General features: G+C 37.4%; 2 protein-coding genes and 1 long non-coding RNA gene across 3 annotated transcripts; 1 reads left to right on the top strand and 2 right to left on the bottom strand.

Moving 5' to 3' along the window:
- Positions 1-2,518: 2,518 nt before the first annotated feature.
- On the bottom strand, positions 2,519-6,112 carry LOC147531568 (uncharacterized). The gene has a single exon (XM_086649749.1). The coding sequence runs from the start codon at positions 6,110-6,112 to the stop codon at positions 2,519-2,521; it is 3,594 nt and encodes a 1,197-aa protein (XP_086505875.1).
- A 1,558-nt stretch (positions 6,113-7,670) lies between these two features.
- Positions 7,671-11,671, top strand: LOC147531567 (uncharacterized). The gene is made up of 2 exons (XR_015227958.1): positions 7,671-9,844; positions 10,048-11,671. It is a non-coding gene; the product is annotated as an uncharacterized LOC147531567 (long non-coding RNA).
- Positions 8,016-11,906, bottom strand: LOC147531566 (two-pore potassium channel 3-like). The gene is made up of 2 exons (XM_086649281.1): positions 10,279-11,906; positions 8,016-8,386 (listed from the first exon to the last, which is right to left on the bottom strand). Exons 1-2 carry the CDS (start codon positions 11,523-11,525, stop codon positions 8,245-8,247), a joined length of 1,389 nt encoding a protein of 462 aa, XP_086505407.1. The 5' UTR covers positions 11,526-11,906; the 3' UTR covers positions 8,016-8,244.
- Between the last annotated feature and the right edge of the window lie 8,389 nt (positions 11,907-20,295).

The following is a 20,295-nucleotide window of genomic DNA, read 5'->3' as shown; positions in this document are numbered from 1 at the left end:
CATTGTACCTCCACTACCACCACCACAATTACAAAATCTCAATCATTGTACCTCCACTACCACCATCGTCATCACCATGACCACCACCATTACAAAACTTCAGCTAGCACCATTAAGTAGTTTTTTTTAATTACTTTAGTTGACATTCCACCATGACTACTAAACATCCACCATTGTACCTCCAATACCACCACCACAATTACGAAACCTCTACCATTGTACCTCCACTACCACCATCATTATCAACGTGACCGCCGCCATTACTAAACCTTGACACCACCATCACTAAACCTACACCTCCACAATCACCATCAAATCACAACCAACACTATCACTATAAGATTAAGAAAAAAGACTAAATTTTTTTTGGGTTCTTTACTCTGAGAAAAATATTCTAATATTTTCCTCGTTTTAGAAAAAGCTGAAAAATCTATTGACTCGACGAATTCCGAACTCGCTTAACTACTTGATCGAGAAATCAAACTAAGGACCGACAAGACTTTTCTAAACCCGATCCGATTTCTGATTAACTCAATCAGATCGTTCCATTCAGACTACAAGTTATGAACTCAAATTTCATCTTTTTACCTCACATCATGTGAAAGGAAGATGTAGAAAGTTTCGATATATAATTTTTTTTTTCTTTTGAAACACTTCTAGAGCACATTCTTAAAACTCACTTCTGGTCTCCAAAATTTTAGGACCGGCCCTGAAGATAACAGGTGCGAAAGTCAAATCATCCCATTGATTCTTTTGTTTTCTTTGGGGAATTGTAGGTTCATCCCCATTTCCCCTAGTGGTCAATTTCTTTTTTTCGCCTTTCAATTTGTTTCCAACTCCCACGCCAACTGAGATAATTGTAAAAGTACTTGCTTTGTTCTTCCGTTACACTTTTGACCACGTAATACTTATCTTCCAATTTAAGTGCCCAAAAGTCTAAATTTTAGACAAATGATGATGATTTATAAAATATGTAATATATGTAATTTTCTCTAGCTCAAAGTCTAACACTTCTCATAGTTAAGTTGCCTTGTGCTTCCTTAATTTGTAAATTTATGTAAAAGGAACTTCATTTTGTTTTACTTTGTTTAATTAGAAAACTAAGGTAAACGTGGTAATCACAATACAAAATGTTATGGGAGATTTTATAGGCAATGCCCAAAGCTGTTAAAGACAATCTCGCTAAAGGCAATATCAAGTTTGGTTAAAGACAATGTGTGTTTAAAAGGCAATGCCTCAACAAATGTTTGACCTAACGACCTCATCGCCCGACCGCCAATCTTGACTGCTTTTTAATTCTTTCTTCATCTTCGTCTTTTTTTTTGTACATCTTTCTCTAATTGCCTGACGACAAGGTATTGTTAAATTGGATACTCCAACCTCAAGCCACACTTCACCCACATATCAATGATATCGTTGTTCACGCTGAAAAGCTAATAAAAAAGTTCAACAATTAAAGGTTCAGAAAGTTCTCTTTCTATATCCAAATATGTTTTGTTGTACTTATTAGTTTTCTAATGTGCTTTTGTTAAACTTTTCTTTCATTAATCTAGTTTGTATTTACAGCAAAATACGAATATGGTGTACCTCAAATACACTCTCTCTCTCTCCATGTTGTTCCTTCGTTGAAATTTAGTTTTCTAATAGATAAAGATGAGAGGGAACAAGAAGAAGGAAGGAAGATGAAGAGGAGGAGAAGAAGATGAAGGAGGAAGAAAAAGATGAAGGAGGATGAAGCAGGAAGAAGAGAGAGAAAAAATCAGCCCTAAGAATTGCATTGCCTTTAACCAAAATTGGTCATGATGAATTGACTAAGTCAAGTTTGCAAAATACATTGCCTTTAACATTAAAGGGCATTGCCTATAAAATTTCCCAAATGTTATTATATTTGCTTCAAAATTGTCTTGCATTGAATCCGGGTTTAATTAGAAAACTACGGTAAACTTGGTAATCACAATACAAACTGTAATTTATATTTGCTTCAAAATTGTCTTGCATTGAATCAGGATAATCCAATTACTTTTAAATGATTTAAACTTTCCTTGTCTAACATGAAATACTTATTCTACCCCCTGCCTGTGACTCCCTGATTTTGAAATAGATGCACAACCAACTAACTATGTAGTTGTTGGACACTAGGAAAAGGCGTAACGGCTAATTAAAGGGCACATAATGTAGTGGTTTTAATATAAATAGATAATTTAACAATATAAGTTGGTTTTTTGGGATACCCTTGGCTTTTTAAGTAACTAAGATATTTTCAATTATCATATATAATATTCACGTTTGATATTGCCTCCACGAAAACTAGTTATATGAATGGATCTTTTTCTTTCTTACCGTTCTATCTAATGGTGGACCTTGCATGACGTAAAATCTAGGTTCCACCATTGATTTAATGCATTAATAATACTCTATGTTATATAATATATTTGTGTTTAGAACTTTTTTCTTTTTTGTTTTTTTTTTTTTTTTTTTTTTGTTGAGAAAGAGAAAACCAAAAGAAAACAACCTAACCCTACGAGAACGCCTCCCTGAAGGCCTGATCTGTCACCCACATCCAATTTCCTTCATGCATTCTGCCCCATTTTGCTAACTGGTCAGCCCTCTTGTTCCTTTCTCTCGGGATGAAAGTGAAACCTACGTCCCCTATCTCCAGAGCTAGCTGATCAATGATAGATATGAGTTTCTCCGATTGCCAAGCTACTGCTGATGGTTGTTTATTTAGACGCCTTATTATGTTGAGATTGTCACTCTCTATACGGATATCTTGGATGTAGTTATATTTTGCCCACTCCAGCGCCTTTATGATCGCCAAACATTCACATTCCTCCGCGTTTTGCCCATTGATCGTGTAAGCAGCCGCAGCCTTAAAACCTGCATGCTCGTCCAGCATCAGACATCCAGCACCTGCTACTTCCGTGACTACTTTAAACGAAGCATCGACTTGTATCACAACACTAGGGGTTGAGACTTGGACCGGCTGTTCCGTCTCTCGCACTACATCTAGTTCACTAATGGCATTGAGAAACCTGGGGGTGCTTTTAATCCTGTTGATCGTCATCTCAGGGGTCATATTAGTTTGAGCTATGCATTTTTCACACCTAGCCTTCCACAGATGCCAAAGTACTGTAGCGAATAGCACCTGAGCATCTGCATCTATGTCCCTCCATGAAGTAATCCACTCCTGCAAACTATGAATGTTTTCTGAAATGACATTAAAACCAAACCAAACAAATTTAGCGAATTCACAATGTAGCAACACATGGTTAATGGTTTCTCTTTCATTACAGTAACCGCAGTTAAAGATTTCTCCAATGAACTGACCTATTTTGTCCCTTACTGGTAGGCATTTGGTACAACATTTCCACACAAATAGTTTTATTCTAGGAATAACTGGAAGATCCCATATAAAATTCCAATCTTTCGATTCATTTTGGTTACTCGCATCGCGTAGGAAATGATACATGGATTTGATCGAAAAGTTACCTGATTTAGTTAAAGACCATCTAGCAGTATCCACCTGATTTGCCTGTAAATTAATACTAAGAATAGCATTGCATATGTTAGAATTAAAGTATTGGGATAAAATATTCGTATTCCATTGGTTATTGGTGATAAGTTGCTCCACCTTCGTAAGTGGACAATTCTGGTCATTAGCAAGAGGTGGGGAATGGTTTGGTATCCAGAAATCATTCCAAATATCAATATGTGTACCTTGATTTACGTCCCAGAACACCAGGTTAGCCACCAGACTGAGATGTTTGGAGATAGACTTCCAGAGCCAGGAATGATGCTGCTTAGCTTCAATTGGACGCTCCTCTTTCTTGTAGTATTTAGCCTTCAGAATTTTAGCCCACGGAGAGTCTGGATATTTAAGAATGCGCCACACAATTTTGCTAAGGAACGCTTTGTTATCAAGATCAGGGCGCCTGAAGCCAAGACCTCCCAACTTCTTGGGGCGACAGATAGCCCCCCAGTGAATGGTGTGAATAGATTTGGGTTTTCCCCACCAGAAAGCCCTTTGCAAGGCTTCAATGCGCCTGCTAATCCCTTTCGGGATAGCGAAGCATTGCATTTGGTATCGGGGAACAGCCGCTGCTATCGTGGAAATCACAATAGAGCGGCCCGCTTGAGAGAGGAGGGAGGCTTTCCATTTGGAAAGCTTGAGTTGAATTTGGTTAGTGATGGCTGAAAAGAGCTTGACCTTATTTGCTCCGATGAATAAATGGGTACCAAGATACTTGTCAAGGGCAGAGGCTTGATGGACTTTGAGATTTCTAATAATCAGTCTCTTGAATTTGGGATGAGTATTTTTCGAGAAGAAGACTGAAGATTTCTCAAAATTGATTAATTGGCCCGACGCATTACAAAAAATATCGAGGATATTTTGGAGAACCGAAAGATTTGCCAGAGAGTTTTGCCCAAAGATGATGCAATCATCAGCAAAAAGCAGATGATTTATCTGAATACTAGAACGAGACAACTGGAAACCCCGAAACCTCCCTTCCCCTTCCCCGCTATCTAGAAGCCTACTGAGGCCTTCCATGACAATGGTGAAAAGGAACGGGGAGAGAGGGTCCCCCTGACGAATACCTCTAGAGACGTTGAAGGTAGGGCCAGGCCTCCCATTGATCAGAACTGCCATAGTAGATGTCGAAATGCATTCATGAATCATCTTGAGCCAATGGTCGGAGAATCCCATTTTACTCATCACTGCTTCTAGAAATTTCCATTCAATCCGATCAAAAGCTTTTGACATGTCCAACTTGAGAGCGAAATAGCTTTTTGCGCCTTTGGTGACCTTGAAGGAATGCGTAAGCTCCTGACTAATGATGACATTATCAGTGATTTGGCGACCCGGGACATAAGCCGCCTGGAACGGGGAAATGATATCCGGCAAAAGCACTTTAAGACGATTAGCCAACAGTTTAGTGATGACTTTGTACGTGGTATTCATGAGGCTGATAGGTCTATAGTCAGCAGTAGATTGCGGAGCTTTAGTTTTAGGGATGAGGCAAATATGGGTATGATTAACCTGATGAGGAAGGAAACCATGGTGGAAGAAGTCCACCACCAACTTGATGATATCACTTTTGACTGTCTCCCAGTTGGCTTTATAGAAAAGAGGAGGGTAACCATCCGGGCCTGGAGCGGAATCTGATTTGAGCGATGAAACCGCGAGGAATATATCCGACTCCGTAGGCATTCTAATGAGTCCGCTATTCTGGGCCTCGGAAATCTGAGAATGAAATAGGTTAAGAAGCGCCGGATCGATGGAAGACTCCGTCGAAGTAGAAATCGTTTTAAGGTTTTGAGAGAAGATATTAGCAATTTCAGCAACCTCGTAAGTCCAAGATCCATCGTTACGCTTTATAGCCAAAATCTGGTTCTTTCTGCTCCGATTAATGGCCTTTGCATGGAAGAATTTAGTGTTTCGATCACCCAACTGAATGTTGTCATTTCTGGATTTCTCCTTCCAGATACTTTCGAGCTGAAGATACGTGTTTTCGAGCTCCTGTTGTAACGAATTGCACTGCTCCTGATTCTCTACATCTTGGATTGCCCGAGTTATCTCCGAAATTTTGGTCTCCAAGTTCCCGAAGACATACTTATTCCACCTAGAAAGATGAAGAGCCAGTTGATTGAGCTTGGGTTGAATAAGATAAGGAGTAGGAGGCCAGTGGTTTTTGATGAACTCGCCGCACTTCGGATGCGACATCCAGGTTCTGATAAATTTGAACGGTTTCCGACCTAGCTCCTCTGATTGAAGGGTGGTGAGTAAAATGGGAAGGTGATCCGATCCCACACCCTCCAGATGGGTAAGAAGGGAAGCCGGGAAAGCAGTCAACCAACTATAATTAGCAAGCGCCCTGTCCAATCTTTCCTTAATCAGCGTGCCCTTAAAGTTTTTATTCGACCATGTGTGCTGGGGACCCCTAAAGCCCAAATCTCTAAGACCCCACCCATTAATCACATTATTGATTTTATGAGCATACATAGGCAAATTAAGGTTTCCTCCCTCCTTCTCAGAGGGATGGAAGATGGTATTAAGGTCACCCAAAAGCAACCAGGGTATATCCGGGATGTGATTATCCTGAAGGTTATTCATCGTAGCCCAAGGGATCATCCGGGTAGTACTGTACGGGCTACCATAAAAGCCGGTTAACATGAACGGGAGGCCAATAGTGAGGTGCTGACTCTTGGTATGTATAATGTAATCGTCAGCATGGATGACTTCCACCTGGAAGTCCGCTGACCAGAACATCGCCAGCCCTCCGGCTGTATTTTTAGGGTCAACCACGAATCTATTATAGTCCCTAAGAAAAGGAAGTAACTTGGAAAGCTGGTCCTTGGATCTCTTGGTCTCAGAGAGAAAAAGAAAGTCGGGTCTATTCTGCCTAAAGAGACGGTAAAGGTGCTTACAATTAAGGACACGACCACAGCCTCTAATGTTCCAAGCCAAAACCGAGACGTTAGGACACGGTTCACCCATCAGACTAACCCCCCAACACCAAACCAGACCCAAACTCACAGCTCTAAAGTCACCCCTAACTACCAACTTTCCACTATCGGTGCCTACAGGGAAACGACAGCCCAACAAGCTCACAAAGCACCCCTAGGGGCACCAACAGGAAAGTCAGAGACTGACTAGAGAACCGAGGTGCCCACAGGTCCCACCAGTGGAGCCAACCCACCACCGAAGAACCAAAACCTCACTAAGGCACCCACTCCCAAGACTACAAGAAGACCGACAGCAGCAACACAAAGCAAGATCAAAAGAGAGATACAAAGCAAGATCAAAAGAGAGATACAAAACGAAAGACTAAACACTAACAGAGATTAAATATAAACCAGTCAAGTACTAGAATAACAAGAAGTCACTGAACGAAAAACTAAATACTAACAGAGATTAAAATAAACCAGCCAAGTACTAGACTAACAAGAAGTCACTGAACAAAATGGGGAGCAAACAGTTGGTAGAAGAGCCAGAGGTGACAAAAGACAATCTCGAGCTAAACCACAGAAGAGATCGAGATAACCTCTGGCTTTTATACCACCTAAGGACCAAACAAAAGCTCCCAAACACACCAACACTAACTGGACAGAGAGACAAAGAAAGAACAAAACAAGCTAAAAGAAAACTAAACTAACAGACTAAAGAAAGACCAACAAAAAAACCGTCTAAGTAGCCCTAGCTGGTGAAGCTTGGACCTCCCCTTCATCCCCTGGATTTTCGAACTCCAGACTGCGTGACAACATCATCGAATCATCTAGCATAGCTCCTCAGACTTTTTTCTTTTTTGTTGATTTATACAACTTCGCTTCCCTGCGATCAAATCCTGGATCTGCTACTCCCAGGCAGCAAACTCCTGTGACAACTACGAATAATAGGACTTACGGACTTACAACACTTTCCAAAATTGGTCCAGAATTACCCCACTCTTTGGCCCCGCCAAGCCTACACACCTCGTTTATGAACATGCTGACTTTCCAAAATTGGTCCAGAAGGCCCCCACTCTTTGGCCCCACCGAGCGCCTACACACCTCGTTTATGAACATGCTGACTTGTTTCGGCCGGTCAATTGCACATACAAGCGCCGAAGCACGAGCTGCGGCACAGGCACACGGTTACCCGCCATGGCCACTAACTACTTGGAAGCACTACCTCACTTAGTAATAAGTTACCAGGCTTTATGTTCCTCGCCAATTATCTAATACGGTTGGACAACGTATTTCTTATTTATTTTTGCCGAAGTGAGCACTTCCCTTATGGGGGAGGGGGGAGAGTTACCTTAGGATTTCTCACTTTTTTATCCTCTACAGTCCAGCATAAGAAGTAAAGCTGTGCCTTTCTTTTTGGATAAAAGATGATAGAAGAGAGAAGATACAATGCTTTTCGATAACCAAATACCCGATACTTGATCAATTAAATTTCTTATTCGGTTGCTTGTAAGTAAATAACATTGAAAATCATCGTATTCAAGAGAAGTTGATCACCTACACATGGAACATATAAAAATGAATGAAATTGCATTGCTTTATCAAACATATTGTGATTCCGTTTCGAGATGCACAAGATGGATACGATATTTTAAAATAAAAAACATTTCACAATATAATATACAATTAGACAGCACCGATTAAAAGCACCAGTCCACCTGCTTAACCACAAAAGCTGATCTTGCCTTATCTGCAATGACGTATACAGACAGGCTAAGAATTGCTTCTAAGATGCTGATTCTACTTTTCCATGAGAGTAGCGAGTGTTATCTTTCCGCAGTTACCTACATCCAACCTATCAAACTGATGACAAATCTGCAAAATATCTTTCTCTGCTATCTTCCCCATCTCTTTAAGCTTGTATATGACAAACTCAGATTTACTGCAAACGCAAATTACAATAAAAGATAAATCAAAATACCGCTCAGCTTCAGGAACTGAAATCTACAAAACCAAAGAACCTAAAAAAAAACAGAAAATGATAAGCAGATAGGTATGTTTAGAGGAGAAAGCAGATTCAAACGAAGAAAAAAAATGTTAATGTCGTAATCCAAAATAATTCATATCAGAGTCGAGCAAAGATGGCTTTGAAAATAGCGAGACAATAACTGCAGAGCTACCTTCAAAGGTCAAGGCGATATATTTGGAAATACAGGCTGGGTTCGAAATTTGATATTTAAAGAGGAAAACAAGCAGCTAAAACAAAGATATTGAATCAAGATTTAATTGTGTCTTGTCCCACTTCGAAAAATTGGCAAAAACACTCTGAGTCTTTCTGTCAAAAAGTTCCATCAATTAATGTTTAAAAAGGCACATAAGATGCGCACCGAGGCGTACGCCTCGAGGCAAAATATAGGTGTACGGTGTACCGCATCAAAACTTACGCCTCGGGTACTGAAGTAACTTTCTTTGTTTTTTTTTAACTTCCAGAGGTAGTCAAAAGGGTAGAAGTGACCGAAATCATTGATATTCTTGATCTTTACTATTGAAAAATTAATTTTTTGTAGTACTACAACAAATTTAATAAATATACTATTAACAGAATAAAGTACTATAACTATATTAAAATTTATGAGATTGAAGCTACGCCTCTGTTCCGCCTCGCATTGTCAAAGAAAACCACATGTCCACATCGAGACATAAAAACGTTTTTTCAAACATTGCCATCAATGTTTATTAAGGTTCAACTACCCAATACAGAACTAACCCGTTGACGCCTATAGAATAAATAAATCAAAATCTCTGTTAAGTCATTAACATGTGGAAAACCTTTAGGGGGAGTACTATATTTTCGGTTCGAATAAGAATGCCTTAGTAGTTAGTACAGAAAGTATTGTTCTTGAGTAACGCCTGAGGGCGTACACCTCTGATTCTGAGTACTAAGCACTTGAAAAACTTGAACAAAATTACCACGAATGAAACATTAGTGCTACCCATACCAGAAATTGATGAATAGAAAATACATAAGAAAATACTTCTGATGTAGATATAGTTGTAAATTGTGAGGCTTGCATATCGTGAGAAATCCTATTTCTTATTCCTTCCTCTTGTAATTATTTTTTTTCTTAATATATTCATTCAAAGTTTCAAAAAAAAAAATACTATCCACCCGACTCTGATATGGATAATCTTCACAGACTGTATCATGTGAACACAACCATATTGGTCAGCCAGCCTATTTAACAAATTAGTTTATTGACTTTGCTTCTTAATAACTAGTTACACAAGTACATGATAGAATTGAAAGTTTCCTAGTTTGAAAGGATTTCTTTATTTAATGAATCTTAGCTTTTACAGTCCAAGAAAAAAGTCATCTTTCCTAGTCTTAAATGTATGGAAGGTATAATCCATTTTTTTTTTTTTTTTGAAACTTAGAATGAATATATTAAGGAAAAAACTATGTACAAGGAGGTGGGTGGCTTAGAGCGGATATCTCACAATATCCAAGCCTCTCAATTAACTACTACATCTAGGTAGGATACATTCTTAAACTTATCAATTCTCCTAACCCATGAGTAGATAACACCCTTAACATCTAGGTAGGTATAATCCTTTTCAGTTTTAAGATATGGTCTTTTTAGTTTTCAGCATTAATTCAAGTTTCTTAGCAACAAGGAGGCATAAGACAGTAGTGCTGCTACACATATAGAAGCAAGGCAGACATGTTGAGTGCCATTAATATTCATAGTTCAACGATGATAGGTACTTATTAATCTTCGACAGAACAATTTTTAAATACATAAGCTACTAATGTAACAAGGGGAGTCTACGAACCTCACGAAACCATTGTTATCGATGTCAGCGGCAAGGAACTCTGATACTGTCATATCCTGTCGAAGCACCCATTTGGCCATCATTCTATGCCGCTTATCAATCCGGGCCTCAGCCAAGTACAGGAATGCACGAGCTACAGCTAGAGTGGACACCAAAAGCCAAATTGATGCGAATATACGCCCGGGGAGAGAGTTGAATGCTCGATCCCCATACCCAACAGTTGTGACTGACATAACTGAAAGATAAAATGAATCCAACCAACATAACCTCTCCATAAAATGCATGACACACGTACCAACCCCAATACATAGTATGACAACTCCTAATGCTAATCCAACTTTTATTCGAATTCTCATCCTTCCCTTTTTCACATCAATAAGATATGATTTTGCCTCATGTTTCCCACCAGCATCACCACCAACACCATTACTTTTGACAGTAGTCAAGAGCAAATTCTCTTGTAAATCTAGGACATAACTAACCATCCCACTGAGAAAAATATCAATGAATCCAAACCCCACTAACACAAACATTATCGAGAACAATTTAGTGGAGGTGGTAGTGGGGGTAATGTCACCGTACCCAATAGTGCACATGGTGACAATACAAAAGTATAGTGCATCGACAACAGGGTGGGTTTCTTTAGCTGAGAAATTCTTGCGATTAAAAGAGTAGATGATAACACCAAGGGATAGGTAAACTAAGAGGAGAGCTGCAGCTTGACGGATAACGGAGCTGCTCGAAGGGGAAGCAAATTTGGATGGTTTAGAAAGATGATGATCTAAATCGTTAATGGCAGCCATAGCAGGCGCAGTTTTGGAGCGGTGAAGATTGGACTTACTACTCGGAAGAATCCACGAAAATGATAAATTGGTCATGGTGCTTGTGTTAACACTGCCATCTTGTTTCTGTTCAGGTTGTGATTCTAATAAGCAATGAGATGATGATGAAGAAGAAGGAGGAGGAGAAGGAAAAGAATCCTCAGCTAAGCTTCGGGCATACAATGTTGTTGAAGGAGATGAAGGTCCGAAAATGAGCAGATCTTTAATTGCAGAGGGGGTTAATGGTGAAGAAGGAGGTAAAGAAGGTAGAAGAACCTCTTCATCTTCGGGGAGAGCACAAAGTGAGGGAGGAAGAGGAAGTTGTACTGATGAAGATAGTAAATGCTGTTGGTCTGATGATGATGATAACAGTGATGGTTTTCTTCTAGGGTTTACGTAAGGGAGCAGTGGTTCTTTCTCTGTCATTTTCTTTTATTCCTACAGATTAAATAGGTTTTTCTTGATTTTGATTTCTGGGAAACAAAAATAGCAAAAGAAACCCTAGAAAAAATCGAAATATAGATATTTGAAGTTTGGAAAACTCATTTGAAGAAGATTAAGCTTGACCTGGATTTTTCGATCTCTTTTTTCTGCATTGACGAGTTGGAGATCTCGAATGTCCTCTTGTCATCCTGTTTTCTTGCCACAATTCATATACAGAAGCTTAGATCAGCCCTAATTTGAGAAAATTGAGAGAGAGAGAGAGAGAGAACGATCAGTGAGAGAGGAGAACAATAAAAAACTTTGGGTTATTTCCCAAATGGCCCCCTAATTAATGACCATTTCCTTCCTAGCCCTAGTTTACACAAAATGCCTATAAATGACTTACTTGTTATAGGGTCCAATGGGGAATAGTCCAAAATAAATTCTTAAAAGGGTTATATTATATATATGGCTGACCAATGAAATTGTGCCATGAAATTAGGTGGTATATTTACTAGCCTAATGTCTATACACAATATCATTTAAGAGGATAAAGCTTCAATTTACTTGTGTACTAAGTATGAGCTTTAGGCTAGGATCAAACGTGTCAATGCATGGTGATTGATATCCATGCAAAGATGCCTATATATACCAATCTCTATTCACTGTTATGGGTATGAGAAACCATTAATCAAAGTTACTTTCTATTTCAAGCAGAGTTGTTAGTTCACTAAAGAGTTATTACTTGATTTTCATCTTTTCTTTTCATATTTCTTTTAACTCATAAAACGTTATCAGCACGACGCTTTGGTCGAAGAGAAGATTTCAGTCAACTCAAGAACACTATCAAACTTTACAGGTAATTTGAAGTTTTTTTTAAGTTCAATATGTCGACTCTAACGAGTGTTGATTTTACAGCCCTCGACCTTTCGGGAAAAAACTATATTACTTGGAAGCTTGAAATCGAAGCACATCTAGAAGCCAAACAACTAGAGAAGACAATTTGTGAGGGAAATAATGAACCGCTTTACAGACGATCAGCGACCCTCATTGTAATCCGCCATCATTTGTGTGAAGAACTCAAATCAGAATGTTTATATCAGAAAGACCCACTTGTATTATGGAAATGTTTAGAAAACCGATACGGTAATTTAAAAAAGGTTATTTTACCGAAGGCCCAGAATGACTGGATAAACCTGCGGCTGCAGGATTTCAAAACAGTTTCTGAATATAATTCCGTCTTAGTTAAAATAACTACAAAATTGGGTCACTGTGGTTATCCAGTTTCCGAAGAACAAATGTTAGAAAAAACGTTTTCCACATTTCATATATCCAACATGAATCTGCAAGAGCAGTATAGGAATATGAATTTTAAATGTCATTCGGAGTTAATTTCATGTCTTCTTGTAGCAGAACAAAACAGGGAAGTAATTATGAAAAATCAAGAAACACGTCCAACAGGTTATACTAACTTTTCAGAAACCTATTCTGCATTCATCCCTACTGAAAGACGGGAACAGAACCATAAGGGTCGTGGTCGTGGCAACTACCACAATAAAAATTTTGAGGAACATGGTCGTGGTGACGATCAAAATAAAGATACCAGAAGTGGTGGTTACCGTTCTGGGGGGCGCGGTCGTGGCAACGGCCGAGGCCGATGGGCAAATAACTCGGGTAACAGATACAAGCCGTATAATCAGCAAAATAAAGGGAAGAAGGTGGCAAATGAACCTTCTGAAATGAAGAATCAACCCTGTTTTAAATGTGGTATGACAGGGCATTGGCAAAGAACATGTAGGACTGCTAAACATCTAATAGATCTTTATCAAGCATCCTTGAAGAAACATACTGCCAATGTGGAAACAAATCATATGGAAATCAATGATTCTTCATGTAACACAAGATTAGATGTATCTGACTATTTAACTAACGATGTTGAAATATATCTTACTGAAGTCAGGACCGAGTCGACAATAACAGATTATGGAATTAATCTGAATAGAGTCGCATCGTTGTTACAGTATCCCATCGAAGAAAAGGATATTTATGGTAGTGGATATGAAAATCTTACTAGTAATGAGTTCGATCAATTACTCGATGATGAGTTTGACGAAATGATTAATCGAATTCGTGACTATCCTTAGTAGTGTTTTTATAATATTTCTAGTTGTTGTAAATTTTGTAATGTTTTACTTTTTGACTATTATATAGAAATATAATATATAAAATTTACATGTTTTATATCGATATCTTATATTTTTTTTTTTTTTATGTTCATTAAGGTATGAATTCAAGAAGTACATTTTTGAGAGATGATGAAGATATTTGTCTGGCAGACAGTGGAACTACAAATTCCATCTTTCGAAGTAAAAAGTATTTCTTGACTCTGAAATTATTTAAGGCTAATGCGATTACTATCGCTGGTTCATCTAGTCTCATTGACGGCTCTGGCAGAGCAATTGTAATATTACCAAGTGGTACGAAGTTAATCATTGACGATGCATTGTATTCGAACAGATCTTTGAAGAATCTGTTAAGTTTTAAAGACATACGTCGAAATGGTTATCACCTTGAGACCAGAGATGAAAATAATGAAGAATATTTGTATATTACTTCAACTGCTTCAGGCCAGAAGCATGATCTCGAGAGATTGGCAACTCTCTCTTCAGGATTGTATATTACAAGGATAAAAACGGTTGAATCTTATGTTGTCATAAACCAGAAGTTTTATGATCCAAGTGTGACGACACTTTGGCATGACCATTTGGGACACCCTGGATCTACCATGATGAGTAGAATAATTCAAAATTCTCAGGGACACCCACTACAAAATCAAAAGATTCTAATAAGCAAGGATTTTACTTGTACACCTTGCTCATTAGGAAAATTAATTGTAAGGCCATCTCAAACAAAAGTTCATATCGAATCTCCTAAATTTCTGGAAAGGATTCAAGGAGATATATGTGGTCCTATTCATCCACCATGTGGACCGTTTCGATATTTTATGATATTGATAGATGCTTCCGCGAGATGGTCTCATGTTAATCTTCTGTCTACTCGTAATAATGCATTTGCAAGGTTGCTTGCCCAAATTATTAGATTACGAGCTCATTTTCCCGATTTTCCCATTAAGTCCATACGTCTTGATGGAGCAGGCGAATTTACATCAAAGGCTTTTGATGCGTACTGTATATCAGTTGGTATTGATGTTGAACATCCTGTAGCTTATGTTCATACACAGAATGATCTAGCAGAATCATTTATAAAACATATACAACTGATTGTACGTCCAATGTTGATGAAAACTAAGTTGCCGGTCTCTGCATGGGGATCTGCAGTATTACATGCTGCTGCTTTGATCCGCCTACGACCTACTGCGAATGGTCAACATTCTCCTTTGCAACTTGTTTTGGGCCATCAACCAAACATAGCGCATTTGCGTATTTTTGGATGTGCGGTGCACGTACCAATTACGCCTCCTAAACGGATAAAATTCGGACCTCAGCGGCGCCTAGGGATATATGTTGGTTTTGATTCACCATCTATTATCAGGTATCTAGAACCTACGACAGGTGATACTTTCACTGCAAGATTTGCAGATTGTCATTTTGACGAGACAATTTTCCCGCCATTAGGGGGAGAAAATTCGTCTGCAGTGAATAACAATCAAATGGAATTGTGTTGGAATACACAAAGTTTATCTCATTTTGATCCTTATACAAATCAATCTGAGCTAGAAGTAGAAAGGATAGTACATTTGCAAGACATTGCAAATAAACTACCAGATGCATTTAACGATGCAGCAAGGGTAACAGAATCATATATCCCGGCTGCTAATGCTCGTGCACGAATTAATATTCCTAAAGGACCAGGAGAAACTGCTATAGCGAATGAGTCATCTAAATTACGTCAGAAACGTGGACGACCAATTGGTTCTAAAGATACTATCCCTAGAAAGAGGAAGAACCAATCACAAAATAATAGTTCTCTAGAAGAGACTATTAATGATACAACCACACTTTCTGAACAAATACCACTTGAAGAGGGTGAAACCCTTGATGAGGCAGAGATACCGAACAATGAGGAAGTCTCTATAAATTATGAATGTTCAAAAGAAATGTGGGACCGAAATGAAACAATTGTGGATGAGGTTTTCTCTTTTGCGGTGGCAACCTCAATTCTGAAAGAGAATGATGATTATGAGCCGCGCTCTATTGAGGAATGTCGACAAAGACCCGATTGGTCAAAATGGAAAGATGCAATTCAGGCAGAATTAGATTCACTCAATAAGCGAAGTGTTTTTGGACCAGTGGTTCTCACACCTAAAGATGTAAACCCAGTTGGATTCAAATGGGTTTTTGTAAGAAAACACAATGAAAATAATGAGATCGTTCGCTATAAAGCACGACTTGTGGCACAGGGTTTTCTACAAAAACCGGGAATAGATTATGAAGAAACATATTCTCCTGTTATGGATGCAATTACATTTAGATATTTAATCAGTCTAGCAGCTTAAGAAGAACTTGATATGCATTTACTAGATGTCGTTACTGCGTATCTATATGGCAATCTAGATACTGATATTTATATGAAAGTTCCTGAAGGATTCAAACTACCAGAGGAAAAACCACGTATCATGTATTCACTAAAACTTAATAGAGCTTTATATGGTTTAAAGCAATCAGGGCGAATGTGGTACAATCGCCTCAGTGAATATTTGACCAAAGAAGGATATGTAAATGATCCTATTTGTCCATGTGTGTTCATTAAGAAATCATATACTGGATTCGCTATCATTGCAATATACGTTGATGATATAAATCTAATTGGGACAGTTGAAGATGTCTCAAAAGCCGTGAGATATTTGAAGAAAGAATTTGAGATGAAAGATCTTGGAAAAACAAAATTCTGCATTGGTTTACAAATTGAGAGAAGTGAAAGTGGTATACTTGTCCATCAAAATTTATATACAGAAAAGGTTTTGAAAAGATTTCGAATGGATACTGCATACCCTCTTAGTACTCCAATGGTTGTTAGATCTTTAGATACTGAAAAAGATCCTTATCGTCCTAAGGAAAATAATGAAGCACTACTTGGTCCTGAAGTACCATATTTAAGTGCAATCGGTGCTTTATTATATTTGGCTCAATGTACTAGACCTGATATTTCTTTTGCAGTAAATTTGTTAGCTAGATTCAGTTCGGCACCAACTAAGCGACATTGGACGGGAGTAAAACATATTCTTCGATATCTTCGAGGAACCACTGACATGGGGTTATTTTATTCGAAGAATTCATCCTATGGTTCACAAGTAATAGGATACACTGACGCAGGATATCTATCTGACCCACATAAAGGAGTTTCACAAACAGGTTATGTTTTTACTAGTGGTGGTACAACTTTCTCATGGCGATCAAGTAAGCAAAGTATGCCCGCTACATCTTCTAACCACTCAGAGATTATTGCTCTTCATGAAGCTACCAGAGAATGTGTATGGCTCAGGTCCATTATTAATCACATTAGAATTTCGTGTGATTTTCCTGGAATTACAAAGTCACCTACCATTATTTACGAAGACAATGCAGCTTGCATTGCTCAAATCAAAGAAGGATATATTAAAGGTGACAGAACGAAATACATTTCGCCTAAGTTATTTTTCTCGCATCATCTACAGAAGAATGGTGAAATTGATATTCAGAAGATACAATCATGTGACAATTATGCCGACTTGTTTACCAAGTCTTTGTCTACTACAACTTTCAGAAAACTAGTACAAGGCATCGGAATGCGAAGCTTATTAATCTGATGATGTAAAACTACATCGATCCAGGATATGATATCCATCAGGGGGAGAATATTATCATGTGTAGATTTTCACATCACTTGTACTTGATATCTACGCTCTGTACTCTTTTTCTTCGTCCAGTTTTTATCCTAAAGGGTTTTTCTGGCAAGGTTTTAATGAGGCAGTGTTTTCGTATCCAACACCACCTGGAATCTATTCAGACAGATTTTTGGCGAGACAATTATTTCGAAGAATGGTCATCCAAGGGGGAGTATTATATATATGGCTGACCAATGAAATTGTGCCATGAAATTAGGTGGTATATTTACTAGCCTAATGTCTATACACAATATCATTTAAGAGGATAAAGCTTCAATTTACTTGTGTACTAAGTATGAGCTTTAGGCTAGGATCAAACGTGTCAATGCATGGTGATTGATATCCATGCAAAGATGCCTATATATACCAATCTCTATTCACTGTTATGGGTATGAGAAACCATTAATCAAAGTTACTTTCTATTTCAAGCAGAGTTGTTAGTTCACTAAAGAGTTATTACTTGATTTTCATCTTTTCTTTTCATATTTCTTTTAACTCATAAAATTAGGGTCCTATCTTCCCAAAAAATGAATTTTTAGTCTCTTTGTTATTTGGTCCATAATACCCTCATTAAAAGAAAAACACTACCCAGCGACTCTCTCTTGAATTCCCACCCAAAATTATATGTACGCATAAAAACAACCTTCTAATTGGTCTTTTCATTGTCAACAGTTGGTAGCCCAAGTGGTTCCAAGGTGTTGAAATAAACTCCAAAAAGCCCTGGAGGTCCCAGGTTCGAACCCTAGAGAAGGTGGAATCTTTGGTTATTTGAATTGGGATTATTAGGGATAAGTAGTTGGCTTTAGGCCGTCGTTTGGTTGGGCTATAGGCCCGGTCTTGTAAGAGTTTGAATGGGTGGTTTTCGGAGCTTATCACATCTTTGATATATCAATGCCAAATGTAATGACTATCGTTGATCGTAGTCAATTCCAAAAAGAAATATTAGTCTTTTCATTACCCTAAATTTAAAACAGGAAAAACACTTTTCTCTCTCATCAAATATCTAGAAAATGTTATGCCACTTCATCTTTCTTACCTGAAGAAACTTTTCTCTCTCTATCTCGTTCTTTATTTCTCTCTATACCATAGATCCTTTCTTTCTTTTACAGAACCGACCACCATTACAATTCTATTTGAAAGTTGTACCCCTAAACGAAATAACACCAAATCGAGATGCCAAAGCGAACCGCCAATCAGAATCTTCAATCGTAACGATCAACAATCTTCAATCGAACTGCCAAAACGAAGTAACTAAAATTCTTGATATAGTGATTTTAAAGTCTATATATTTGTAGTTATGGTTGTATATTGGAGTATTGTGGTCCTCTGTCCCTTGGATTTATAGTTTGATTTTGGATTCTTGTTTTTTCTGTAACTTGGGATGCTAGATGAAGAAAGGTCTAATGGGTTTCATAAACTTTGTTATGTACATCTAGCACTTCTATAAATGTAGACATATATATATATATATATATATATATATATATATATATATATATATATATATATTATGTGATGGATCTGAAATTGCGCATTTTGCTGTATGGATAAATTATTATGTTTATGAATTTGTGGATCATAACTTAAATGTGTTACTGAAATGTGAGGTTTAAATTATCCGCGCAATACACTTTTTTTTTGGTAAAGTGTCTTCGCTCCTTTCACTTAGTGAATAAAAAATTGATTTTAAATAATATGTTATTATGTCGTCAACCAATACCTTAAAATATTTCAACGAAGAAAAACAAGTTATTGAAACTCTTTGTATTTTATTCCTGTTTATTTGTATGGAAGCTTGTAGACAATCAAATCTTATGGTTAAACTTCTTACAAATATAAATTCTTCTCGAGCTTGATTATATAAGAAGAAAATTTTGTTACGCCTAGAAGATATGTTTTATGGCGATACAATTCAAAGTAAATGATTTTTTCACAACTGATTAGTTTATGTTATGCAGCTAGATATAAATTAATGATTTTTTTCGCAATTGATTAGTTTATGTTATGCAAAAGCTAAAAATCAACTATCGTGTGAATCAGTACTTGAAACCTAAAGCTTTTGATATGAAGCATAAATATAGATTTTTGTATGATAAACTACATCTGGTCGTGAATCAATATTTTATGTGACAAAAGATAACTTGTCTTCAAAAATATTATTGGAGACATATATGGTTCGCTACTATTTTATAGTGACGAATCGTTAAAGTTGGGAGAAATATTTTGCGACAAAATTTGTAACGGTCGAAGAAAAAAAGTTTCATTAACCAAAATATATCGTCATAGTGACAATTTTTTGGGAGAAAAATAAAATTTGACACAGAATATCTTATTAGCAACGACTATTCATTTTGCTACTGAAAATAATTTTCGCGAGGAACCACTTGTTCGTAAACACATATTAAAGAAACGAGATTTCATTTTCTCCCTAAAATCTATCGTTAACTTTTTCTAGGACACTGAGGGAAATATGAATTTTCCTCATTTTTTTGACAACAAATCTAACGACGAAATTCTGAAATGATTGCTAATTAACTATTTTTTGTGATAATTTATCAAGTTGTCATTGAAACTCACTTTCAGTGACAAATTTCATTTCCTCATCGAAAATATGGTCGCTAGACCTGTTTACATTTTGATGAACTATTTTTATGCACCAACGAAATATATCTTGTGCAAAAAAGTACTTTCTGCGACAAATTAAATCGTGTCTTCAAAAAGTATTATTGCCGATAAATATGATTTTGCTGCCATTTTTTAACGACGAATCTTTGATGTTGGCAAAATCTAGCAACAATAATTACATCCGTCGTAGAAAATATTTTTACCATCCAAATATTGTTGTCTACAATTATAAATTTTTGTTACAAAAGTATATTTTGTAGCAAA

Source organism: Eschscholzia californica, unplaced genomic scaffold, assembly GCF_041429995.1.
Source record: "Eschscholzia californica isolate CP2 unplaced genomic scaffold, dmEscCali1.0.p SCAF_6, whole genome shotgun sequence".
Classification (NCBI taxonomy): Eukaryota; Viridiplantae; Streptophyta; class Magnoliopsida; order Ranunculales; family Papaveraceae; genus Eschscholzia; species Eschscholzia californica.
Note: the sequence above shows the minus strand (reverse complement) of the source record. Positions and strands in the feature narration are given on the sequence as shown.